Source organism: Neopsephotus bourkii, unplaced genomic scaffold (assembly GCF_033783945.1).
Source record: "Neopsephotus bourkii isolate Nb327-2 ecotype Australia unplaced genomic scaffold, CSIRO-AGI_Nbou_v1 NB_705, whole genome shotgun sequence".
Taxonomy (NCBI): Eukaryota; Metazoa; Chordata; class Aves; order Psittaciformes; family Psittacidae; genus Neopsephotus; species Neopsephotus bourkii.
Genome location: NW_026901204.1, coordinates 117,908 through 145,229, shown reverse-complemented (window position 1 = coordinate 145,229; position 27,322 = coordinate 117,908). Strand labels below are relative to the sequence as shown.

General features: G+C 50.0%; 1 protein-coding gene across 37 annotated transcripts in view; it reads right to left on the bottom strand.

The window, feature by feature from the left end:
* The window catches only part of SCRIB (scribble planar cell polarity protein), a 101,166-nt gene that overhangs the window by 26,115 nt on the left and 47,729 nt on the right, over positions 1–27,322 (bottom strand). For 15 of the 37 annotated variants that reach the window (XM_061353860.1, XM_061353868.1, XM_061353875.1 and 12 more), the window contains 11 exons: positions 26,966–27,046; positions 21,029–21,292; positions 20,242–20,352; positions 19,546–19,722; positions 18,998–19,114; positions 14,453–14,641; positions 13,618–13,737; positions 13,378–13,434; positions 8,967–9,023; positions 8,173–8,256; positions 1,484–1,552 (listed from right to left, as the gene is read on the bottom strand). In XM_061353860.1, the coding sequence (XP_061209844.1) occupies positions 1,484–1,552; positions 8,173–8,256; positions 8,967–9,023; positions 13,378–13,434; positions 13,618–13,737; positions 14,453–14,641; positions 18,998–19,114; positions 19,546–19,722; positions 20,242–20,352; positions 21,029–21,292; positions 26,966–27,046 (1,326 nt within the window). Of the gene's footprint in view, positions 1–1,483; positions 1,553–3,497; positions 4,367–8,172; positions 8,257–8,966; positions 9,024–13,377; positions 13,435–13,617; positions 13,738–14,452; positions 14,642–18,997; positions 19,115–19,545; positions 19,723–20,241; positions 20,353–21,028; positions 21,293–26,965; positions 27,047–27,322 lie in introns of those variants that run through there. The other 22 variants (XM_061353867.1, XM_061353881.1, XM_061353871.1 and 19 more) reach the window with 10 other exon arrangements.

Here is a 27,322-nt window from a genome sequence, read left to right as displayed (position 1 = left end):
AGGGAAAATTTAAAACATTCTATCTAAGAATATTGACCTTCCAAAGGCTGAAGTGATCAGTGGAACCTCCTGCCCCAGGATGAGAAGTGAAAGCAGACACTTGGGACAATTTAAAAGAGAACAGAGTTGAAATGAGAACCAAGAATGGCTTGTGAGAACAGGTAATGCTTACCAAACCCACCATAAAATCCAAATTACCAGGAATACAGAAACTTCCCATTTCAGAGTGAAAGCTGGCCTCGTACCAAAGAGTGCTAGAAAATACTCCCTAAGGGGAGGTTCATCTCTGACTGCTGCAGGATCCTCCCCAACATCTGATGTGGGGAACTGGAACCAGGGGCCTCTGGGAGACTGAGCAGCACTATTTGACAGACCTGAGATGGTTCTCCTGGCTTACAGACCTGGGATGGTTCTCCTGGCTTACAAACCTGGGATGGTTCTCCTGGCTTACAGACCTGGGATGGTTCTCCTGGCTTACAGACCTGGGATGGTTCTCCTGGCTTACAGACCTGGGATGGTTCTCCTGGCTTACACACCTGGGATGGTTCTCCTGGCTTACAGACCTGGGATGGTTCTCCTGGCTTACAGACCTGGGATGGTTCTCCTGGCTTACAGACCTGGGATGGTTCTCCTGGCTTACAGACCTGGGATGGTTCTCCTGGCTTACAGACCTGGGATGGTTCTCCTGGCTTACAGACCTGGGATGGTTCTACAGACGGAGTCCCTGGCTTACAGACCTGGGATGGTTCTCCTGGTTTACAGACCTGGGATGGTTCTCCTGGTTTACAGACCTGGGATGGTTCTCCTGCCTAACAGACCCGGGAAGGCTCTGGTTTACAGACCTGGGATGGTTCTGGTTTACAGACCTGGGATGGTTCTCCTGGCTTACAGACCTGGGATGGTTCTCCTGGCTTACAGACCTGGGATGGTTCTCCTGGCTTACAGACCTGGGATGGTTCTCCTGGCTTACAGACCTGGGATGGTTCTCCTGGTTTACAGACCTGGGATGGTTCTCCTGGTTTACAGACCTGGGATGGTTCTCCTGCCTAACAGACCCAGGAAGGCTCTGGTTTACAGACCTGGGATGGTTCTGGTTTATAGACCTGGGATGATTCTCCATATCCTGACTTCTCAATTTCTTCTGGTATTGCCAAAATTAAATAGTCTCTGGAAAAGGCATTGCTGAGGCCACTTCTCAAAAGATACAACTCCTATTCTGCAGTCACTCTAGGCACTGCCCTGCTCATTACCCCTCAGAGCAATAACTTTCCACTGAGTTTATGACTAGTTAATTATACTGCTGGGTCTCTGAGATATTCTGAAAGACCAGAGCTCTTCCCCAGTTCTCTAGTTCCTCCTGTGATTGACACTCCTTCACCTCAAGGATGGAAATGATTCTGAGCTCCCTTTGCCCTGGTACCACCCTGCCCTGGAAGCATGCTCCCTGCCTCTTCCCACATTGCTTCCCCTGGGACACTCTCACCTGCTGGTTACAAGGAGAATAGGGGGGTTCACGCCTGGTATTTCCTGTTCCCGACTCGCCTGCAGGAGCCTGAAAGAGAGAAGACAAAGCTGGATAGTTACTATACAGCAGCAACTTCCATGCCTCTCCCTTAGCCCTGGGACCAGGAGACAAGGGAGACCATGGGCATCCAGTTGAGGCCAGCTATGGGCCACCTCACCACGACAGAACACTCAGCAGGGGCCAATAGCAGCTGGCACACTGCAGAAACTTGTGGAAAGTGCTGGAAACAGCAAAGGAATTAAACATTGGAATGGAGATCATCAAGGCCAACTGAATCCGGCTAAAGCCTTCTGCCTTGTAAGACATCGCTCCCCCAGCTGGGCCCTCAACAGACTGAGCCTAGTGCAGGCAATCCACCCGTTGTAGAGACACGGAGCATGAAACCCACTCCCAACTGAGAGGAGACAAGATTAATCTCCAGCCACATCCTCTGCTGTGGGCCTCCTGGTAAGCCCTTTCCAGGTAGTCCAGAGCATGGGAAAGACAGGGCTTTCACCCCATGGTCACCAGTGCTCAGGCTGAACCAGCCTACAGCGAGCCCTAACAGCTAGAACAAGAAAGCAGAGTCCCAGTCATTCCCTACAGTCTATCCACAGGATTAAGGAGAATGATTTAAACAGTATTTTAGATGCCTAAAGTTGGGAACAGGTCATCTGGGTTGTAGAGAACTCTCAGCAAATCAAGGGTTCTAGTCATTAATACCATACCCGTGCAGGAGTGAATAATGCCAATTTGATTTGAGTCAGCCTTAGCTAACGGTATTTCTACTGACCAAGCCAGGAGACATGATCTGAAGCTTATATTGGAGCACAGAAAACATCTGATCCTCCTTAGCACTGTAATGACAGAGAACACAGCAGGATCAACTGATACACTGCCATGCCTCCACTTCAGAGAGTGTTCTTGCTCACCCTGCTTCTGGCTACTGCTGTCCAAGTCCTACCACGTGCCAGCACATCAGCTTGCCAACCCCCAAGGCAGGAGCTGCTCTACGATACTGCTCTCAGGGACTCCAGCTCCCTAATCCATCTGATATGACTGCTCTAGTGCTGGTGCCAGCACACCGAACATGCAGGCAGTGGGAAACGATCCCTTTTGACAGCCACATGGAATTAGATGAGCTCCAGCTACCTGTGACACTCACCTCCGGTCTGATGACAGCTGATCTGACATAAAGTCTACCTTCAAAAAGTGCTTTGTGACCACTGCTTTCCTTCACAGAATGGTTTGTGTTGGAAGGGATCTTACAGCTCATCCAGTTCTAACCCCCTGCCATGGGCCGGGACCCCTTCCACTGGAGCAGGGTGCTCCAAGCCTCTGCATCCAACCTGGACTTGAACACTGCCAGGGATGGGGCAGCCACAGCTTCCCTGGGCACCTTGTGCCAGCACTAACCTGGAATATAGTATCTTTGGGTGTAGTCCTTGCTCTGCCACAGTTTCCTGTGCAACAATGAGGAAGCTAAACACAGATTTCCCAGAGCAGAAAGTTTTCCCCTGAAACTGGGAAGTCTGGATACACTAAAAGGTCTCCTCAAGGAACAGTGTGCTCCTGGGCTGTAGATAAACCATGTCAGCTGCACTGCCTCTTAGCTTTCACAAGTCTAAAAACGGCTGTGTTCAGGCCCAGATACCCACATGTGACACTACCACCATTCTACAAGCCCCACTCACAACCCAGCAGATGGGGAACACCACAGCTACGAGCCTGACTCCTGCCCACCCAGACTGACACAGGGGAAGTCATAGAATCCCAGAATACCAGACTGGTCTGGGTTGGAGGGACCTGCCACGGGCAGGGACATCTTCCACTTCCAAGCCCCTGTGTCCAGCCTGGCCTTGAGCACTGCCAGGGATGGGGCAGCCACAGCTTCTCTGGGGCACCCTGTGCCAGCGCCTCAGCACCCTCACAGGGAAGAGCTTCTGCCTAAGAGCTCATCTCCATGTCCCCTCTGGCAGGTTAGAGCCATTCCTCCTTGTCCTATCACTACAATCCCTGATGAAGAGTCCCTCTGTGGGATCCTTTAGCCCCCTTCAGATACTGGAAGGCTGCTATGAGGTCTTCATGCAGCTTCTCTTCTCCAGGCTGAACAAACCCAGCTCTCTCAGCCTGTCTCCAGAGCAGAGGTGCTCTGGCCCCTTATCTTCCTCGAGTCCTCCTATGGACTTTCTCCAGCCGCTCCATGTCCTTATGCTGGGAACACCAGAACTGGACTCATGACTGGCATTGCTGAAGTTGCCCGATGTGGCTGCCTCCCCTCAGAGGGGGCTCAGCAGTGCACACTCGGCAGGAACCGGTTCATTAGTGGCTGGAAGACATCTCAGTAACCATCAGTGCCCGACATTCCCTGCAGGCCACGCTCAGAAGTACTTGTGTTAGGCGGGACCGGAGCATGCAGAGGGGTTTAGTTGAGCACCGGCGGCCCTGCCTGCGTGATTGCATGCCACACACCATGCTGGAGCTTGCCTTGGAGTACAGGCTGGTCTGCAGCACTCCCCCCCTGCCATAGCCCAGTGGCGGGCCGCCCAGCCCGGCCTTGCCCCTGCGGTTCGCCACCACGAAGGGGTTCTGGCTGAAGAGGATGGGCTGGGAGTCGATCAGGCATTCCTGCTCCGGCATCTGCTCCTGGGACACGGGGCCACCTGCAGGGTCCTGCTTGTCTACCAGGGGCTTTTCTGCCCCACTCGTGCATGCGTTGGGCGATGCTGAGTCCCGAGGAAGGGCAGCCACGCTTCTGATGGCCGGATCCGGGCATGAATCGCGGCTGTCCTGTGCCACCGGCATGGACAGCACAGTGCAGTCACTCTCCATTCTGGAGCTGGCCTGATTATACTGAGCACGCTGAGAGGAAAACAAAAGGATCAGAAAGAAGTAAGAAGAACAGAGTAAAGGAGAGGAGGAAGAAAATATAGAGCTGATGCTGAAGGACAGGGCAGAGAAGAATTCCAGCACTAATACCCACACAACCATCCCTTTCCTCACTTCTGCTCTACCACCACTCTTGTGATCCCCAATGCTCCTTCCAAGAGTCGCAGTCAGCATGCAACACACACACACCAAGTAGCGGACAGGCACAAGCACACTCCCTGCACTTTTCCAGCTCTCATCCACACTCCAGCAGCTCACACCGCTGCTCTCCAGCAACTGACTGCCAAAACCTGCGCAAGCACAACCTCACCATCTCACTGCAGCGCATCATCAGTTCAACTCTACCACCGCACGGCCAAACATCAGTTGTCTCACCCCTCAGACTTCCAAGCAGTTCCACACAGAGGAACACTCCCTGCCTCCCTCCAGTGCACCTCCATACAGTCACACAGTCATCACCAGAGCATCACGCCACCCGTTTGCATCACACCTGCATGGGCGAACAAGCTTTTATGGCTCCACTTCACCAAAATACACCTCAACAACTAACAGAGAGCTAAATAACAGCCAACAGAGCACAGATCCCTTTGAGCATTCTTCCTGAAGGTAGGACTAAAACAGAGCTCCAGTTCTGCCTAGGCCCAGCTGTACCCATCCAAGATGAAGCACTGACCTTTCTTCTTTGAATACCATAAAAGAGAGTTTGTTACCCCAGCCAAAGCCTTCTTCAGGGAAGCAGAGATAATCAGAAAGCAGTGATCAAATCTTCTACCCGAGTGCCTGCCAGGGAGCAGAAAGAGCTCTTCTGCTCAAAGCGCATTCTCCAGCTCCTCTGTCATGGCAGCTCACAAAAATAGCTCTCAAGGGCTGGGTGGTGACTACAATGGCAGCTGAGAGGCTCAGGAATGTCTGGGGCCCTCCCCAAGCCCCCAGCCCAACCTAAGGCAGTCGTTGGAAGGGCCCTGGCTCATATCCTGTTTCCTCAGATCATGAAGCCTGTGTGACCCTTAGATATTTTGCTCTTGTAGCTATGTGACTTTCCAATGTAAAAACACCTACCAAAAAAACCCAAATAAAATCCTCCCAATTCCAGTTTTCATTTCCCTACACCAGTGAGGGCTCCAGTGCAAACTAAGTTACACCAGGCAAAAAGCACTTTCAGGAACGTTATTTGCTCACTGGGGATGCTGTAGTGGCAGCAGTCCCAGGCACCCACCATCACACACTGGGTCTGTTGGGGCTCCGGGCAGGCCCCTCAATACCACTGCCACTGTCCCTTGCAGGCCGAAGAGCACAAACACTGCGCAGCCAGGCTCTAGGGGAACACCACTGCCCCACGGCTGCCTCTGCTTTGCACAGAGTGAAAAAGCAAACAATGCCTTTAGAGCACCGTGGAGATGGACACCTCCTCCAGCCTGCATGAAGTCTGATGGGGAGCCTCAACCCCCGTTTTCTTCATGGGAATGATGGGAACTGAGCTCCATCTACCCCTCCCTTTCATCTCCAGCGCTGCTGCAGCGTGTGCCAGCCCTGCTTCATAGGAGCTATTTTTATCAGACAAGCAGCAGTTTCCATTTGGGGTAAGCAAAGATTTGGGCAATGCCGTGTGCTTTTCCCAGCCTTGCCTCTGTCATTCAGGCAGGACCATCACATTTTACCTTGTGTCTGCCAAGGCAAAGGCAGAAGAAATGCATTTCACTTCCAATCCGTCACTGCCCCAGCCACCAAAACAAATCTAATTTGAAATCTCATTGACAAGTGCAGAGAAAGAATCAATGGCAAGAAGCTGAAGAGAAACAGATTCAGGCCAGAAAGTGTAGATTGTTAATGAACTGGCCATGGGAACACACTGCTGAGAGATGTAAGTCTTCTCCATTTCCTACAGTGATGATTCTAAATGTTTTGCTGTTGCTAGCAGCAGTCATTCATGGTTGCAGCTTTCAAGCCTATACAATGGAGAAGACAGAGGCTACAATAGCTCTTTTATTAGGTGATGGCAGTACCCAGCCATCTGAAACTCTGCAGACATCAAGTGACTGAGAAGCTGGCACAGCCTGAGGGCATTGCCCAGATCAGCACTTCCATGCAGCTTTCAACTGGAGTTTTGCATTGGGGTTTTAGAGGTATACAAACAAAGCAGGCTTGCAGCTCAGTCAGCCCTTGTTCTGGCTCACAAAAGGCTCAGTACACAGCAATAAAGATTAACCCAAGACAGACACCATCTGCCCCTTCTGCAGGTGCCATGCTCAGGAAACCTCAGGACAAATTCCACACACAATCCATGACAATCCATTTGCAGCTCCTGCTCAGCAGTGTGAGAACAGCAGGGCCTGAGACTCCTTTTCAGGGAGCTGGGCAGCAACAAAGGATACGCAGACAGAAAAAGTACTATGGGAACCAGGCAATAGCATCAGTCACATAACTGAGTCACCCTGACACCTGCTAAATGAACCCTGTGCTTTTCTGCTGGCCAGACATGACACTGATCCATGTCCAAGTCTTCCTCACAGGCAGTCACCAAACGGCCAGGGGCAGCTCCTGAAGGAATGCCAGAACCTCCCTGTCCTTGCAGCCCACATCTCCCTGCACTCAGGATAAGAGCAAAGACAGGGCTGAGCAAATGACAGCTGGAAAAAGATCAGCGTGGGCACCAATTGGCTCTTCCCCCAAAATGGGCCATTTATAGATGCCACCCATACAGCTCGGCATTCCAGTGTGTTTGGCCCCACATTCCAGCACCCAGCATTCCTGGTGGACATGGACTGCCCTGCACACAAATGCTGCTCTGCTCTGCTCTGAATGACAGCAGGGTTGAGCAGCAGAGGCAGCTGCCTGCATGGGGCTGGCTCTCCCCTTGTTTCCAGCTGCTGACTTACCCCAAGAGATGCTAAAAATACATTAAACCTTTTCCTGATAATCCTTTGCTGTGTGAACAGCCAGGAATGCACAATCTGATGGTGACAGCAAAGGGTGGTCTTGCTGCAATAAGAGGAAAGGAATGGAGGTGAAGACAGAAAGTGTGTGAAGAAGCGGGCAGAAACCTACTGCAATAGGTATGATGCAGAGAAGATAAAACATGACCAAAGGAAGCAAGGATGGAGGGGTGGGATTTTAAACAACACAAAGGAGAGAGATGATTTTGTAACCTGTGAAATCTGTGAAATATGGATTTTCTCTCAGCTGAGCTGCCACCACAAACCAGGGGCTAAAATGCAGGCTCCAGAGGAGGCGTAGCCAAGGCTGTGTCAGGGCTAAGCCATAACATGCAGTTACTGCCACTTCACCATCCGCAGTCCCAGGTGGATGCTCATGTTCTTCTAATACCTCTGGTATCAGCACCCAGCATCCCTTCTCCTTTCTGAATACCACCTCATGATGAATTTACAGCTAAGCCATGTGCACAACACTGTCATCTTCTGAGTCAGGAAGAATGTTCCCCTTCCTCCTCTGCAACTTGCAGTAGCTGCCTCCTTCCACGATACACCCACTGCACTCTCCCATTCATGTGTCCCCTACTGCTGGGCTGTTCTATCTCTCTGGTTTGAGACATTTCCTTTGGCATCTCAGCAATGACACAGGTCATTTGAACACAACCTAGCTCTCTGCTCTGCTCATTTCCTTGTTCTAATGTTTTGTGGCCACCTCCTGCCTCAGACAGTGTCAAAGTCCACCACAGTTCTGCTTCCTGATTCTCCCCTGTGGAGATGTCATCTCTCACCCAGGACACAGGGCAACAGAACAACCACAGCCCGCCCCACAGACCCACAGGCCCCACTTACAGCGCGATTGACTCTCTGTAGGCCAGTGCTGGGCAAAGCAGCCAGGGTCCGGTAGTCCAGCCTCAAAGGTTCACTGGTGATGTTCTGCAGAGGGGGGAGCACAAAAACACAACCACCAGGAAGAGATCAGGCCTGAAGTCAACTACATCAGCCAGAAAGAGCGATTAAAAGGAAACTACCCTTAGTAACAACCAAGGCCTTGTCTCCAAACTCTGCAGGAAGTTCCCATTGCCTGGAAATAAACCTGGAATTGTTCCAAACACAACCATGAGCACCCAGGACAGGGGCCAGGCTTGAGAAACCCTGCAGAGAACTTGATGCCCTGGCCCTCAGTCACCCACCATTGCACAGATCCCCCCATTCCTCCTACCTCCCATGTACATGCCCATCCCTCACGGGGGAGAGGAGAATGTGGCATACGTACCCATCTTCTCCAAACAGCACCCAGAAAGGCTCCCAGCCTAGATCTGGAGGCACATGAGACTGCAAATCTACAGTCTACTGTATCTTTTATCAGCCTTAATTCACACTTCATGTGTAATTTCATTGAATTTTGTTTCCCATTTGCCTTTCTACTTCGAACCATTGTTTTTCACCATTCCTTCCTGAACCCCATTACAGATTTCCTCATTTCTGGTATCTTCCCTTATACCCCAAAGTCAAGTCTGTTGGGGGATGCAGAAAATGGAGAACAGAAGTTATGTGGAACAAGCACTTTTAGAGATTTCCATGGCCTTTAAGGCCAGTTGTGTCCCTTTTCTGTGACTCTCCAACCCTCCCACCGTGCTCCTCACCTCTGCCTCCTCCTCAAGCTGCTGGGTGGCTGCCTCCCGCTCCCTACGCATCCACTCCTTCCATGAGACAGGATAGAGTCAGAGCAGCATCCAAGCAGCACAGGCAAAGAAAGATGGAAAGAGGTCATCACCATGCTGGGCAGGAACTCCGGAGAGGGAACAGAGGAGCATGAGCAGTGCTGGGACAGGGAAAGGATGGGCAGAAACCCAGCACATACATTGGGCCTGGGGAAACAGGAGCTGGAATTCTGCAGGAGTTACCACCAGCGAAACAGATAGGAACAGACACCCCATACAACACCAGCCAGGGTGTCACCAGCTGAAGGCTAGAGAGCAGATGTCTCCAAGGTCCTCAGCAGGGTCACTCCTGGGGAGCAGCGAAGGGAGCTAAGCCCCCCCCCCCGCCAAGCACAAGCTACAGCATCACTGAGGGAAAGAAGAAGGTTGCTAGAACAGACATCGTGACAGAGAACAGACTGGAGAGGCTGGAAGGAAATGGGAAAACAGCTCTACAGAGCACAGGCCTAGCTGCTACTAAGAAACTAAGGAAAAAGACCTAAAAAAATCACATGCTTATTAATAGCATCACAACCAAAAGACTCTATGTACAGACAGGAACTGTCTAAGCATAAGGCAGGCTAAAATGAGCTGGTCAGCTCTCAGCCACCAGCAGAACACAGGAGCGACCAAAGACTAACCCCAGAAGCCTCAGCTACGGGCTTGCTTCCAAGCTGCAAGAGGAAGGTCTTGACATTACTTGTCTTGAAGAATGATTTCTGTGTATTTATACTTCTGTGCCTGTTTGCCCAGCTCCTGTGCTGCTGGGCGAGGGCTATGGACAAAAGCAGCATCATTCTGCTGTTCTACTGCTTATTGCAGCCCTCCTGACTGCTGCAACCCCATGTCCAGAAGTCTCCAGGCTGGAGGGAAGGGAGGTGGAAGGTAGCTGAGAAATACAGAGCAGCTAACTAAAAATTCTGATAGGGCCCTTCTCTTCAAGAGCATCTCAGCTTTGCCAAAACCAGTGCCCCACATCACACCCCGATCTCCAGACAGTACTGAGCAACACGAGAAGACACTAATGCTCTGGAAGATCACAAGAACCAAAGGGATGTTTAGGGATATTTAAGCTAAAGTCTACTCTGAATCTGGTTATGCTTATTTTGGCCAAGTGTTATTTTTGGCCAAGTGTTCATGCTGACAGTAATCTTGTATGTGTGATCCTCCCCTGAGGTCCTAAGCTGAAAAGAGACAAGAGCACGAGCCAGCCTAGATGGAGCTGTGGAATGTTCAAAGTTCAGCTCTGAGTTCATCATCTGGGGAAGCTCTGGATTAAGACTAGAGAAATTACAGCTACAGAGCTGGGATAGAGAAGTGCATTGTAGAGAGTCCAAATTACTGGCATTTCTATTAGAAACTGAATTATCAAAGAACTGAACTTGAACTTGAGATGGATGCAGTGAGTGCAATAGTGGTGTCTGAAAACCTCTACAGACGAGCCAAAATTCTTCCCATTTCTCCAGTTCCCAAACTCACTGCAAGGAGACAGGTTTGATCTCTATCACTCTTGTTCAAGACTGAACATGAAATGCTGAAGGTATTAGAGAAAAGGCACAGAAATGGTAACACAAATAGATTTACTGAGCATCTGGTACTGAGGCGGGAACTTCCTGCACTACTACAATGGCAACCATACAGTGCTGGCTCCTTCACTGCTATAAACTTAATCATCAAATCCAGTAACAGAGACAGAATCCCGGTTTCAAGGCCATGCTAAAAGGCAGCAGCAGGAAAATATCTTTGCTCTTGGGTCTCTGACCATGGATTCCGAGACATCAGAGGAGCCTGAAACATCTGGTGCCACCTCCTCCTTGTACCCCAATGGAAGGGGAAGCAGAAAATGTGAAATCTTTTCAAGGCACAAACGATTCTGGAGGGGGTCTTGGCCTCTGGTGATCACCAGCTACAGACATACTGCAGAGGCTGGACATACTACACTCATTACACTGAGCCCTGCTGTAGTGGGAGGAAAGGCAGTGTATGGGAATACAGACCTCAGAGGTCCTTAGGTACGTGTCACTGTGGTCTCAGAATATTGTTTTACAATCTTTCCAAAGGAGAACACCCCAGAAGGATGAAGCACAGTGACTGGGTGCTGCTCAGCCTCCAGGAACAATACTGGATATGTGTTAGAAGAGGCCCACCAGGGTTTTGAAACATTGCTGACTATGGCTGATACGGCTGAATGGTTCGTCATTGCCGAGCTGATTTCTTTCACATTAACCCTTGCAATAAAGTGTCAAGTGCAAGTTTTCCATCAAAAGCTATTGTAGTAACATGAGCACTTTTGAAATGAGATACGACCAAGGCCGTATCACCAATAGGGAAGGTTTTCCTGGTTTGGTTTCTGACAAAGTCTCTGGGGTATTTTTATCTCAGCATTAAGTTTGGGAGAACCTTTGTCTACCTAAGACTGAACTCATTCAGCCTGCTCAGACAGATGTTTTGGGCCAGACTTGCTCTTGTTTCACCCAGTGGTGTTAGAAATGCTGGTAACAACACACAGTACCTGAAGACTCCTGGAGAGTGTTCAGACCCAAATGCTGCCAACCTAAACCTGGTAGGAAAACCCTTTGCTGTAACAGTAACACTACAAAATGAGGCTTTCTGAAACCACAGCAAACCACTCTCAGTTCCCTCCTCTGGAAGGAGCCGGACATTTCATAGAAAAAACCCAAATCTGATCTAAACTGGCTCTGCTCTGAGCTGAACCAAGTGACCTGTGACAGTTCCTTCCTACCCAAATGATTCACAGAATCACAGAATAGTTTGGTTTGGAAGGGACCCTTAAAGGTCATATAATCCAACCCCCCCTGCAATAAGAGAGACATCTTCAACTACATGCCGGAGAGGGACTCTTCATCAGGGACTGTGCAACAGGTGATGGGTTCAAACTGAAAGGGGAAGTTCAGGTTAGATATTAGGCAGAAGCTCTTCCCTGTGAGGGTGCTGAGGCACTGGCACAGGGTGCCCAGAGAAGCTGTGGCTGCCCCATCCCTGGCAGTGTTCAAGGCCAGGTTGCACACAGGGGCTTGAAGCAACTTGCTCTAGTGGAAGGTATCCCTGCCCATGGCAGAGGGTTGGGACTGGATGATCTTAAGGTCCTTTCCTATAGAAACCACTCTGGGATTCTATGATTCTAAGATTATTCTATAAGATCATTCCACTGGAAGATCTATCTAAGTACACATCACAAACACCATCAGGACACCTTGCAGATCTTAAGGACAGAAATCCCATGTCTTATCCTGGCATGTGCCCACATCAGCTTAATCAGTAGGCCAGCAAGGATAATGCAAAGCTTCCAAAGGGATTCTGCCACATACTGAATGTCTTTTGTCTCCCTACCCCAATGATCCATAAAGTCACATCCTGCACAGCCCACTGCAGTCACTGACAGAAAGCAGAGCAGGCTTATAGAGATATGAAATATATATATGTATATTTAATCCAGCCTTGTTCTTTGCTGTCTCCTCTTACAGCTTGTGCCATCATCTATTCAAAACCTTGACCATTTTTCCAAATCAAGTAAAATCTCGAGTATTAACTAAATTCAAAGATCACCCCCATCAGGAATTTCCAACACAACCACACTCTTGTGGGGCAGCGAATATGAAACAAGCTGAGTGATTATAACTAGAGGAAGAACCTAGAGAAACATTAGGATTGTCTGAATTGGAAACGTGAAGAAACACCTGCAAAGCAGAGCCAAGGAGGCAGATTCCTAATTGAGAACACTGAAGAATTCCATTTCCCTTCATCTTCCAAGAGAATCTGACTGCATAAATTACAGTTTTAAGAGAGGTAACTGGAAATCCCAAGTCCTCTCAGGGCTTGGCCCTGCTCATCTCCCTGTGAAAGACTGAAATGCTGGAACACAGAACGCTCATAATGGATCACAAAAATGATCATGTAAACTGAGGAGCACAAGCATGTGCGTGACTCACAGTGCCACAACTTCACTTCAGGGCAGCTCTGAGCTGTGTGTTCCCACCTTTGCTCAGAAAAGCTCTGCCAGGTCATGAAGGGCTGTACAGACAGAACCGACTGAATGTGGCACTTCCCAGCTAAGAGACCGCTGTTCTCCAAGTTGCAGCTTGGCCAGGAGGTACCAGCAGGCAACAAAGATGAACTCTGTAAGTAACAGGAGAGTTCCACCAGAGAGGTGCACAGGCAGGGATGGCAAAGCCAAGAAGCAGCTGAGTGAGCAGTGCACTATGAGGAGGGAAGGCCCAAAGCCCCCACAGCACGAATGACTGAGTAGAGATGAGCTGTGGCATTTTCTTTGGGCTTCACAGGCTTGGCAGAACTGCTGCCAAGAACAGACTCTGCTACATGAAAAGTGTCTCACCACTTTCTCCATTTCTTCTCTCTCCCACTGAGTTGCTTCTCTCACCATTTCCATCTCCTAGGAGAGACCAAAGTTAGAGCCACTTCACCGAGTGCTCTCTCCCACTGGAGCATCTGTAAGCTCATGAAGACTTCCGAGTCCCATCCTAGCGCATTCCTGACAAAAGTGCTGGGAACTGCTGATCCCATAAGAAGGAAGTCCACTACCCATCCTCCTCCCAGCTGTAGCCAGAACACCCACCTTCTGTAGGATCTCCAGTTCTTCAGGGCTTAAATCCCGATCAATAGAAGAGATACTTTCCAGGCTATTCTTGCGTCCAATACCAGCAGCAAAAGGGTTTGCAATAATTCCTGGGGACATCTAGAAAGCAAAAGGACAGTAAAATATGGCGGAAGCCCACAGCATGCCATACAAAAAGCTCTACATCCTGGGCTCCCAGACAGAGAGTACCAAGACAATCAATCCTAGGCAAGTCAGAGCTTTCCAGAACTTGAAACGTCATTTCAGCTGTCAATTTCTCAAGGAACCTGAGCTCTAAAGAAAGATGAATTTAAGTTGAACCAGGTACAGCCAGGGAATAAGGTGACCAGTGACTGGGTACATACTCCAGTGGAGAATAAAAATGCTTACTTGCTAAACCCTGAAAAAAGTAAGCTGTGAAGGCACAGGGCTGCTATGGGAAAGTGCTTCCCTGGGGGGAAAGGCACCAATAAACAGGCAATTTGCTTGAAATATACATTGGCACAAGAAAAAGCAGGCATAAATAGCCTGGAGAAAACTAGTGTGAACACTCCCCTTCCAACCAGTGCAGGGACATCGTGAACATTTCTGTAAGCAGCACAAGAAACAGTCTCGATACTGTTGCTTTTACGACAGCCCTCCAGTTATGACAATCACCTCCAGTTCATAGAGCACGAGACCAGACGCTGAGACAGGGACCTCAAAACCAAAACCCAATCAACCAGAAATAACCTACAGCAAACAGCTGGAAAGATCCAGGAATCTTCTCTGAAGAAAGAGATAGGATCCCTGTGGCACTGGTCACTGCGAGGGCACGCTGCACGTCAGTCCTCACCTCAATGGCAGCTGCGGCCTTGGGATCAAAGCCATCACACACCAGCACGAGGAGCGCGTCACCCACACTTCGGAGGATCTGCACAGCTTCCGTGTGCGTCATTCCCAGCAGACTCTGATGGTTCACCTCCAGGATCCGCATTCCCACCTTCAGACGGCCATCCCGGGCTGCAGCCCCAGAGGAGCTCACCTGGAACACAATGCGGGGAATCAAGGTATCACCGAAGGAGGTTAAGAGAGGATCAGAGAGCTTGGGAACCATTGGGAAGAAGGGATGAAAGAGGACAGGATACAAAGGAGACGGGGAAAGGCTGCAGCTGCATGTCAGGGACAGTGTCTGAAAGTACTTACACCTAGTTACAGAAAGAGCAGAAAAGGAAGAATGTGAACAATTTGGTAAAGGAAAGAGGTCCGGAAGGAATTTATTCTGGGAGATAAAGAGAATTTTTATTTGGAATGTGTTGTTCCAAGGAAAGAAACTGCTTTTGTTTTGTCAGTGCAGTGGGTGAGGAAGCAAGCTCTTGCCCCCAGTTTATTTTCACAGAAAGGAAAGTGGAGGAATTTATTACTGGGAGAGAGGCAGAAAATGGGACAGGGATAACTTTCGTGGATAAAGATAACTGAGGCATAGACAGGAGCAACCCATAATGATGCCTGTCTGATTTCCAGCCTCTCTTTCAGGGAAATAACGTCTAATTCCTGTTTTCTTTCCTCAGCAAGTGACAGGAACTCCCACTTACCTCACATACACAAGCAGTCACAGGGAAAGCAACTACATGCAGTGCATTGATAAGGAACATGAAAGTCACAGCTTGTCTGAAGGAATGCAAGCATCCAGGTATGTTTGAGGAGAGAATGAAATGCAAGTGCAAACTCTGGCACCAAGACAAAGACAGGAAAGGCAAGGAATTTTAGTCTTCTTTTTCCTTTTGTAACAGGAAAACAGGACTACCTATGGGCATAGAGTGAAAGAAAAAAACCAAACCCCCAAACACAAGCAAACACAAGGCTCAGGAGAAAGATGTGAGCTGGGGAAGCAAGAAAAAAAACTGAAGTGCTGACAGGAGAAGCTGCTACCAGGAACTAACAGAAATACCAGATATAACTTCCAGTGCCTTAGGGAAAGGAAGAGAACCACCATCGGGCACTGCTTTTTCTAATGGGAAAGCAAAGAGCCTGGAACAAAATGGCATGTACAGAGTCAGGCTGGAAATGGAGATGAGGGTACATCTGGCATCTCAACAGACCCCACCAGGAACAGCAGAGGCAAACAAACAGCTTCAGTTCAAAAGGCCCAGCCTCAAAGCCAAAGGACAATGGGACCAAGCTTTCCAAGGAGAGTGATGGGCAGTGCTACACCAGGGCTTTGCAGAAAGAGTGTGTCTGCACCACGGATCTCAAGCAAGCCTGTGGGGCTACAAGAGGCTAAGGAGAGCACAAGAGACACGCAGTTGGTGGCTGGGGGTGGGAAATGCAAGGACCTATGTGGCTGGTTGTCAGTGTGGGGTGGAGGCACAGGTAACATCAGAGGAAGGAAAGAAAGGAAGGAAGGATACTGCACACCATGTATTGCTGGACCCAGAGAGGCAAAAATCCCTAAACCAAAGCAAAGGCATGAGGGTGTACTGGATTGATGAGAGCTGCTTTGGAGAAAACCCAACGGATACATGTTTAATAAAGTGCCTATAAAAAGAGAGAAAACATGCTGCAGCACTTTTCACTTTAAGGACTGGGGTGAGAGGAAGCAGCCATGCATGCTGCACATGGTTCCTCAGGGCTGGGAAGGAAAACGTGGAAGTGAGTGTGTGTGCATGCACAGAAGTGGACACATGCAGCTGAACAGAACAAGACCAAGTACTCACAGTTTCTTTTTCCAGGGACAGCAAGTGCACAGTGTGAGAGTAAAACACCCAGAAATAATGGGAGGAGGTGAAGTTAATGCAGGAAAAATGTCCTTAAAGCCAAGTGCCATCTGTAATCCTCAATAGAGACATCCCTGAGGGACACTGAGCTATCCCCACTGAGACACACCATGGATTTCAACCTGTAGGTCTAATTTATACCACTCATAGTCTTCAAGTCCTAACACTTCACCGAGAAGTTTTACCAAGGAAAAACCTCATTGTAACTTTAAGAAAAAATGACAATTAAGGGACTCAATGGAAATGCAAATTAAGGAAAACTCAGGAGACAGAAAGTGGAAATCAAGACATCCCAGGGGGAGGGGGAAGCAAAAGCACTACCTTGTCTCTCAGTTACTGGAAATATACAGCTCAGGTGGGAGAAGGAAGAAATCACCAGGGTTAGGACAGATACGAGAGATCAAGCTGATGTGACAGATAAGGGAGAGGAGAAGAGCTCAGAGCTTTGCTGCTTCGCAGGCCAAAACAACCACTAGTGAGAATAAAAAGTGGGGCGTGTAAACTAAGCCTGCAATGGAGCTAACATGTAAACCTCCCCAATCCCCTGAAGGAGATAAACCCACACGTAATGACACCTAATGACACCTTTGGGTGACATGGGTTAGTGGGAGGTGTCCCTGCCCATGGCAAGGGGCTGGAACTAGATGATCTGAAGGTCCTTTCCAACCCTAACTATTCTATGATTCTAATCATTAAAAATAACTGTAAGTTACAATAAACTCAAGTTTTCTTTTACTGCTATTACAAATACTGCAGCTGAATGTGCAACTATTGCTTTGATAGAGTGAATTTCCTCTTTTAAAACTCAGGTAAAGAAACTATACACAAGTAATAACAAATGATGAGTATTTCTGTGCAGGCAGACAATTATTAGAAAGGGTTAAGTGGCAACTCTGAGTGTCCACCATCCAGCAAGGAATGAGGACCTGTCCTGGGTTCAGCAGTAGCAGCCGTTTTTCTCCTTAGTAGCTGGTGCAGTGCTGTGGTTTTGACTTTCAGCCTGGGAACAGCGCTGATAACACCAATGGTTTTAGTTGCTGCTCAGTAATGTTTATTCTGATCAAGGACTTTCTGAGTCTCATGCTCTGCCAGGGAGGAGGGGAAGCTGGGGCGAAGCAGAAACAGGACACCTGACCCAAGCTAGCCAAAGAGGTATTCCATACCACAGCACGTCATGGCCAGTATATAAACTGGGGGGAGTTATCCGGAAGGGCTAGATCACTGCTCGGGTCGGGCTGGGTATCAGTCGGTGGGTAGTGAGTGGTTGTATTCTCTTCCCTTGTTATTTCCCTTATTATTATTATTTGTGGTAGCAGTGGTTTGTGTTATACCTTAGTTACTGGAGTGTTCTTATCTCAACCCGTGGGAGTTACATTCTTTTGATTCTGCTCCCCATCCCTCTGGGAGCGAAGGGAGGAAGTGGGGGGAGTGAGCAAGCGGCTGCATGGTTCTGGGTTGCCAGCTGGGCTTAAACCATGACAGGACCCCAGCACAAGAGGGATGTGGAGCTGTTGGAGTGAGTCCAGAGGAGGCCACGGAGCTGCTGCGAGGGCTGGAGCAGCTCTGCTCTGGAGCCAGGCTGGGGCAGCCTGGAGAAGAGAAGGCTCCTGAAGGGGAGACCTTAGAGCAGCTCCAGTGCCTAAAGGGGCTGCAGGAAAGCCGGAGAGGGGCTTGGGACAAGGGATGTAGGGACAGGCCAAGGGGAATGGCTTGAACCTGCCAGAGGGGAGACTGAGCTGAGCTCTTAGGCAGAAGCTCTTCCCTGTGAGGGTTCTGAGGCGCTGGCACAGGGTGCCCAGAGAAGCTGTGGCTGCCCCATCCCTGGCAATGTTCAAGGCCAGGCTGCACGGGGCTTGGAACAACCTGCTCTAGTGGAAGGTATCCCTGCCCATGGCAGGGGGTTGGAAATGAATGAGCTTTAAGGTCCCTTCCAACCCCAAACCACTCTGTGATTCTGTGACTGTTAAGACCTCTAGAGCTAGAGCACAATTTCTACTTTACTATACGAGTTAAAGAGGGAACCAGTGACATTAATGTGAACATCCAGAGTCCCCTTTTGGCCAGCAGCAAAACCAAAAATGACACCATTTATCCCTACACTCTGTGCTAGCAGGAAAGAAGAGGCAATATTTTTTGCTAAAGGTCAGGAGAAGCATAAGCTTATATAGGGTATTGTTGAAAAGAAAATACGTGATATTTCTTGGGGAAAAGGGACATGCCAAATTAGCATGCACACAAGCTGTCGTTCACAAAGGAAAGGGAACAGAATCACGCAGTGTGTTGCACAGGAGAAAGGTGAGCAATTCGTAATGTTTTGAATGTAAGGAAAGGAGACCATGCAGGTTTTAGTGAGCAGGAAGGCCATAAACACTTGGGAAAGCAACAAGAATGGAGGGGGAAAGGAAAGATATGTGGATTCATGTGATAGAAAAAAAAATAAAGTCAAGAGAAGAAACACAAGGCAAAATAAAGGCAAAGAGATGACCTCCTTCAGTGGATTCCGAATACTCCAGGAGAACTGATGTACCCAGTGATAAGTGGAGAGAGCACATCAAATTCCATAGGCATTCCCTTTTCCCTAGCAGTCCTTGCATGCAGCCAAGTGCAGAGTTAGTGTCTGGTACCTTAGAAATGAAGATGCCTTCATCAGTGGGATCAAATGGGTTTCCAGCGTGACCTTTTGCTCCACCCCGGATGCTGATGCCCAGCTTTTCTCCTGGAGCCTTTTCAATGCATATTTCCTGTGAACACAGCACAGGTCTCCTTGTTTCTGGATCAAGATCAGACTGAAATTGTAGATGAAACACTCCTAGTAGCTGGTCATATTCTAAATACCCTGAAAAGGACCTGAATTCGACCTTGCACTCATTGGGCACAGTTTATGCTTGTGATGAGGCTCTGCTCTTTTCTCTCCTCTTCAAGTCTGGTCTTCATGAAATCTGATCACTCTCTGATCACAGCCTCACATAAGCATGGCAAGAGACCTTCCACAGTCCTCAACTAGACAAATACTTATAAGAGCCTGGGTTCCGCCAAGAGATGAGGCAATTTCAACTGGAAGTTTGGTTGTATACTAATCCCAGACTTCCAGCTAGATCAGAAACTGCCTTCAAAAGTGTTCCTTCTAAAAAGAGGAGTGTGATGCTCCCCAGTTCTTCTACTCAGAACCTACCTGCATACCCGGTGGTGGTGGATCTCGCCTCACTAACATGGTCAGCTCCTGGGTGTTGGAGAGCAGGGCATTGACTGCTTCCTGGTGGGTAGCATGGCGCAGGTCAATGCTATTTACCTCCAGGATCCTGTCCCCTACCCGGAGCCCACTGCGAGATGCCAGTCCACGGGGAATCACCTACAAAGAGGCATTGATATTACAGCCAGAGAAGGGAAGTCCATCTGTCCTTGGAGAGACACTGATTGTGTCCCATGGCTGTTCTCCAACATTCTCTGAGGCCTGTTTTGATTTCTTTTTCGGCAATCTAAGTTCCCCAATTTGTGAACACTGACAAAGAATGAAGGAAGATTTGCTTTAATTCAATATATTCTTATTATCATATTACCATTTTCATCTGAACCCCACGAACACTCGCTGTGTGCCGACTGGCTTTGTGCGCCTTCAGCTTTCCAGCATTCATGAAAAGCTGACACAAGCTCAGCAAGTTCAAAAGCTAACTCTCCCCAAACAGCTCACCTTCAGGGGCTTCTACATGCAATTTAGACTCCTAGAACAGCAGCAGCATGTCTGCTATAAACACTTCACGTGTGTACACGTCCCTCCCACACCCCACGTTTTCAGCCTATGCTGTACTTCTCAGACTCTTGCATCAAAATCCTTCATCTTAACCCAATAATTAAAGAGCTCAGACTCTACCTTTGAAATGAAGACACCAGGTTCATGAATCCCAAATGGATGGCTTGAATGGTCACTACCTCCAACAATGCTGAGTCCCAGGGGACCACCTGCCTTCACAAGATGAATTTCCTGGAGTGAACAAGCAGCAGAGTCAAAGGTAATAAGGGATACTGTAAGGAGCACAAACACTGAAAAACACGGAGTTGGGGATGTTTGGCAGGTGTGAGCACAAGGTAAGTACCCATAGAACAAGAGGGTTCCCTTTTACTTCTCCACACGCCAGTAACACAGCTGCCAGCCCTCATCAGAGTACTGATTTTTCAAATAAAAAATATTCAAGATTATACTATCCCATATTCCAGAGGGCTGGAGCAGCTCTGCTCTGGAGCCAGGCTGAGAGAGCTGGGCTGGGGCAGCCTGGAGAACAGAAGGCTCCTTAAGGGGAGACCTTTGAGCAGCTCCAGTGCCTAAAGGGGCTACAGAAGACCTGGAGAGGGGCTTGCAACAAGGGCCTGTAGGGACAGGCCAAGGGGAATGGTTTGAACTTGCCAGAGGGGAGATTGAGCTGAGCTCTTAGGCAGAAGCTCTTCCCTGGGAGGTGCTGAGGCACTGGCACAGGGTGCCCAGAGAAGCTGTGGCTGCCCCATCCCTGGCAGTGCTCAAGGCCAGGTTGGACACAGGGGCTTGGAGCACCCTGCTCTAGTGGAAAGTGTCCCTGTACACGGCAGGGTTTGGAAATTGTTGAGCTTTCAGGTTCCTTCCACCCAAACCATTCCATGGTTCTGTGATTCCAGCAGACCCTCACCTCGATGGGATACTGATCCTCCATCCCTTTGGAGAGGTGGTTCTTCAGTGGCACTGGTGTGTCCTCATGTGGGCTGTCCCCGGGACCAGGGCCGGGGGGTGGTGGTGGTGAGTGCATCCGTGCCCGTGCTGCGCCAGGCGCATCTCCGTCGCTGAGCTGCTCCACACCCTGTCTCTCTACCAGCAGCGCGATGGTGGGGGACGATGCGGTAAGCAGCGCTACTGCCTGATCATGCCTGGCTTCTGTCATGTCTACCCCATTGATCTAGAACAACCCGCAAACTCAGCGTCAGACCGTGGCCCGAGTACACCCTGCCATTTAACACGCAGCCAACACCCTAAGGGTGTATTTTCGTGCCTTGCTGGAACTGCCCCTTCTCAAGAGCCTGTTCCCCAGGGCACCTTGTAACTTACCCCACTCCTTCCTAACTGCAAAGGGAAGAGGCACCTGCTGATTCCACCTGACCAGCTTACTAGCCCCTTTTCCACCTTCCCTGTACACCTTCAAGCCCTAAAGGCATCAGTGATGCTCCAGGGGATCATGAAGACCAAGTACACTGCCCCTTGTACCTCCCGGAGCACCACAAACCTGGCTATTGCCCTGACTATGCTGTGGCTCAGCACTAGCAGGAGAGTCGCTGCCACTCCTTCCAGGCTTTGCATTCCAGCTTTCCTACTTGGTCATGGCAAAAGAAGCCCAAGAGACTACATTAAAGGAATGGCTCCAGAGATCTCAACATGGGATGAAGACAAAACAGCGATTCCTGCAAGTGATGCCACTGCACACTAATGTGCCACAGCATCAGCTGCCTTTGCACTCAGCCATTTGAGCTCATCAATCACTCCAAAAGCCCAGACACAGGCACTGGAGAGCATGAGCTGATGTGCCAGGACTTGTCACTGGGCTGCCAATGCTGGGCAAGATCATGGTGGGCTGGGGAAAAATGTCAGTTTTAAGCCATAAAAAGTGTACCCCAGGTTTGAAAACACTTGGAAGGGCTGAGAAAGAGACTGCTGATCCACAGTGACCAAGTGGAGACACACAGGGAAAACTGGAATTCTTCTGGACAAGAACCCATTATCCAGTATACTCTGCTAAATAATTTCAAGAATACAACTTGTGGTATCAGTGAAAGACAAAGAGGCTCTTCCAGAACAGACAGGGAAGCCAAAGACATTCAGACCAAACACTGAAGAGAACTCAGCTGGACCTGTGTTCGATTCTCATCCTTCACACGCACAAGAATGATCTAACGCAAGTTCACAGGATGCACATAGAAAAGCTGCTGCGAGAGGCAGGGAACAGTCTTTCTACATTAACGTCTAAACTAGCCTGCCTGGGAACCCAAAGCACCAGAAAGGACGTGGCTGTTCTCCATCAATGTCTGAGGGCCAGAATGCTGAGAGGAGAGCTGAGCTATAACACTGCCAAAGGATGGAACTTGCCATGACAAAGTTGAAGCTGAAAATTGCAAGGTTTCTAGTCCTCAGGTTCTGGAAAAGCTTCCCAAAATGAGCTCTGAGGACATGAAAATACAGCTGTTGAGATGGAGTCTGATCAGTTGATGAAATAATAATGTGAATTTGTAACAGCCACAGCAAGTGGATTTTGTAGCCTGATTCCTCACTGATTCCCAGAAACACTGCAGTCACTCCCCAGCTTCTCCCAATAACAGCTTCTGGACAAGGCTGAGTGCAAACAGCCTACAAGGCTTTGTCCAGAACCTCCATCACCACCCCCTGACCCAACCTGCTCATGACATGGAAGAAAACAGGCAAAGACACCCCAAACTATGTGGACACAGACAGGGAACTCTCAGCCCCACAGCATCTCCTCTACACAAAGGATTGTCCCCAAAGTGACACCTTTGGCACCAGCCACAGAAGAAGAGCATAAGGATGTGGAGGCAATTCCAGCCTGCCCAGGCACGCAGGAAGGGGAAGGATGTGAAGGTACCTGGGTAACGGCTGCTGAGCACAAGGGACAAGGCAATAAGCAGGAAAGATAATAAATCAACACACGAGTGCACAGAGCTCAGTGAAACACAGATCGTGGGGACAAAAGACTCGAGACACTCACAGATGGACCATTAATGGAATCACTCCAATGGTACACGAGGGTGCTGAGGCGCTGGCACAGGGTGCCCAGAGAAGCTGTGGCTGCCCCACCCCTGGGTTCAAGGCCAGGCTGGACAGAGGGGCTTGGAGCACCCTGCTCCAGTGGAAGGGGTCCCTGCCCTGGCAGGGGCTGGAACTGGAGGAGCTTTAAGGTCTCTTCCAAGCCAAACCATTCCATGATTCTATGATTAGCCAGAGGACAGGAACAGGGTTGTCTCTGCTGTCCACGCCCTGTAAGGATCTGCTTGTGCTTATGTGAGTGCCTGTGAAGGTGCTGTCCCCATTCTCGTCTGTGTAAATCTGTGGCCAGCCATGGCTGCAAGATGTTTCATCTCTGGAATGCGCATATAGCCTTCCTCATGGCTGGACCTGGGAACAGGGAACAGTGGCAGCCTTGTGTCCAGTGAACTGGGAAGGGGGGTCCCTTGGATCCTCCTGTCTACCTGATACACTGATTTTTAACCAAGACGACAAGCAGAAGAGGGTTGGTCCCAGGTTTTCATGACCAGACCAAGGCTCAAATACTTCCCAGACAGACCTGCTGCAGCAGCTTCTGCTCCTGACCTTACACATCCCCACTGACATTTTCTGCTATAGACAAGAAGATGAGAATGGTCAGACTTGGTCAGAGCGAAAGTATCCAGTGATACTTCCCCAGGCTAGTGAACAGGGACACAGAACATTCTGACTCAGAGGAATAGTGTATGTAACAGCCCCTCTCACTAACCTCTCCATCACCTGGCAATCATGATGCCTTCCCAGCTTCTGGACAGGTAGTTTGCAGTGGTCTTTATTGCTAAGTCTCTGTTTTGCAAGAGAATAAGGCCAACCAGTGCAGTTCAGGGGACTTTCGTCTGTCCTTCCCTGCTCCAACGTTTTTCCACGTGCCAAGGAGTTACATTATTCTGCCAAATTCCTCAGCAATCAGACTGCTCTCACTGGGATCCCATGTGCTGCCTGGTGCTACTGCTGCCCTAAATCCCCCAGAATCAGTATACTTCCAGTCCTATTCCCAAAAACCAGCTGCCCTTAGGCACTGCTCCCAGTCCTGCACTCTCCCTGCTGGATTCCCACTCCACAACAGAAACTCTCCAACATTTTCCCCTTTCAGCTCCCTGACCAAGTCTTCCACTACCCAAATGAATCTCAAGATTCTCATGATGACTCTCAAGACACACTACAATACATATAACAGAAAGGTCGGGAGTTAGTAGTCAGTTACTGGTGAGTTCTGTGGGTGTTAACTCTGAAGAGAGATCCAGGCTGGGCTCTTCAATCCATGTACTCAAAGCTCCCTTAAGAAAGTAAAAGGAGCTATCCCAGTCCTTCCCCTGCAGAGAAGTCCAGGATGATTTAGAGCACAGGGGAAGAGTATGAGGCTGTGCTGTACTGCTTTTCCTAAGAAAACAAGAACCCTTTGGAAAAGTGAGAACTGAGGCATGACTAGGAGAGTATGGCTCTGGAAATGGGCTTCTGCCTGCAGAGCCTATGAAACCACCTGTATTCTGCCCTGCAGCAGCTCTGCTCTGGAGCCAGGTTGAGAGAGCTGGGCTGCTACGGCCTGGAGAAGACAAGGTTCCTTAAGGGGAGACCTTAGAGCAGCTCCAGTGCCTAAAGGGGCTGCAGGGAACCTGGAGAGGGGCTTGGGACAAGGGCCTGTAGGAACAGGCCAAGGGGAATGGCTTGAGCCTGCCAGAGGGGAGACTGAGCTGAGCTCTTAGGCAGAAGCTCTTCCCTGGGAGGGTGCTGAGGCGCTGGCACAGGGTGCCCGGAGAAGCTGTGGCTGCCCCATCCCTGGCAGTGCTCAAGGCCAGGTTGGACACAGGGGCTTGGAGCAAGCTGCTCCAGTGTAAGGTGTCCCTGCCTGTGGCAGGGGGTTGGAACTGGAAGAGCTTTAAGGTCCTTTAACCAAAACCATTCCATAATTACATGATGCTAACAAGGCCCCTCCTGCTCTCCCCATGCAGACCCAGGGGAACACACGCAACCTGCACTGCACATCCCAGGAATCATCACATCCTGAAAAGCTTTCCAATAAAAATGGGCAACCACTGCCTCAAAAGAGTTGTGGTAAACAGGGGATTCCCGTGATGCCGTAAGGGCACTGCTCTGAAGAGAACAGACACTCACCATCACTGGGCCAGCACAGCCCCACAGCTCCAACCTAGCCCCAGGTTTCACCAGAGACAGCAGAACTCAAGAGAGCTGATCACACTCCTCTTACAGAGAGCAGATACTCTGGAGGACAAATGTCACTGAAGATATGAGAGGCCTCAGGATGCAACACTACATGACTGGTATCACCCTTAGCAGGGAACCCCCACCAGCAGAAAAGGCATTGAGGCAACTGCTGCCCAGAGACACGGCTGCTGGAAGAGCAACAGCCAAACACTAGCTGGAAGGCACAGAAGTTGTGTGAATAGTGCAGAGCAGGGAAGTGTTCTCCTGGAAGATAATGGTTTGTTCCTACTTCCATCATAACTGAGCACTCTGAATGACTACACACACTTCAGCACAGGTAACGCCCTTGAGAGCAGAGGACCATGTTCTCCAGCATGGGCATCTTTCTAGCTATGCCAGAACTCATCACTGCTGCAAGGGCTGAGAGAGGACTAAAGCCACCAATGCTTCACCCACATCTAGCAAAGGCCCTGAGCTGTGTGAGCCCTGAGCCCAGACACTGCAGTCTGAAGACACTGCAAGCTCTAACTAGGGAATTGCATCAGCTTTTCCTATGAAGCTCCCACAGATATAAATAGAGCTGCTAATGGGGGGTGGAAAGGTTGGACTTTTGACTCTGTTCTGGGGTCCTTTGTTTCCTTCCAGCCACAGGTAGAGCAAGTCAGTGCCACGTGATAGGCTCTGTGTCTGCAGTTATGCCTCTCAGTCATGCCTCTCAGTCATGCCTCTGTACCAGTGGAGCACCACACAATGATCAAATCCAAAATGTTTAGCTGACAACCATTAAGGTTAAGGCTTGATTTGGGGAGAAAAGGGGAGCACAAGATGTGGGGAGAGATGCTGCACAATCCAAGTCTCTGCCATGACACCAGTGCCAGACCTGGGCCAGAGCTCCACTGAAATTCTGTGCCAGAGCAAATATAACACAGCCCCCAGCCTAGGGATAGAGCAGACAGAAGCCAGCACTGACAAGGCTGTATCAGTGTTTACTCACGCCAGCTCTGTGGTAACACATGCTCTTACCACAAGAGCTGGACCAGAAACCCACCACCAGCAGCAGGATGCAGGAGCCTTCCCTCGGAGGCAGCATGCAGCTTGGGAAGAGGGTCAGGAGGCTCAGCAGACACTCCCACAGGATGGGAGCAAGTCACATGTGAGGCAGAGAGACTCAAGGTTAGAGGCAGCAGCGAGATCCAAACCACCAGCACAGACAGGAAGGGAAACCGGGGCTGGAGTTTCACACGGAAGCAGAGGGAAGCACCGTGGGATGCTCTGCCAGCTCCACACCAGCACATGGAGCCTCCCTCCGCTGCCCCTGCCACCCTGCTTCCCACAGGGAGACAGTCAGTTGTTCCCAAAGGGTTCCCACTACACACACCGTGCTGCCCAGAGCCCTCTCAGGCTGTCCTACCAGCTCCGGAGAGACACCAGGACACAGCTTCCAATGGTGAAGCACTCACACAGAGCGTGCAGGGAAAAGGGAAGCATTAACTGCACCCACCAGGCAGGGGCAGGACCACCAAGATGAACTGTTCCCCCAGAAGGCTCAGGAGCTGAGAAAAGGACCCTCAAAATCCAGCTGTAATGGCAGGAAAAGTGTGAGGGAGGGCAGGGAGCTGAGTGAGATGCCTCCACTCACCGAGATGACCCGATCTCCTACGTGCAGGATCCCGTCCCGATGGGCTGCGCCGCCCTCTGCAATCCGTGAGATAAAGATCCCCTGAAACACAGTCACAAGGGTCAGAGCGGCCCAAGCTGCCCGTCACCACGGCCTGGCTGCCCACAATCACTCCAGGACAGCAGGAACATCCCAGCCCTTTCCCCTCCCCTGTCCTGGCACTTCCCATCTGCTCCTCGCTCCACACAAACCCTCTTCGGCTTCTGCAGAACCTCCGGCTGCAGCAAAGCCTCCACGTGGCCAAGAGCCCGGAATATATGTCAGGAGGACAGTGGGAGGATTAAATGTCACTGGCAGGGACTGTGAGCCCCAGCCCCA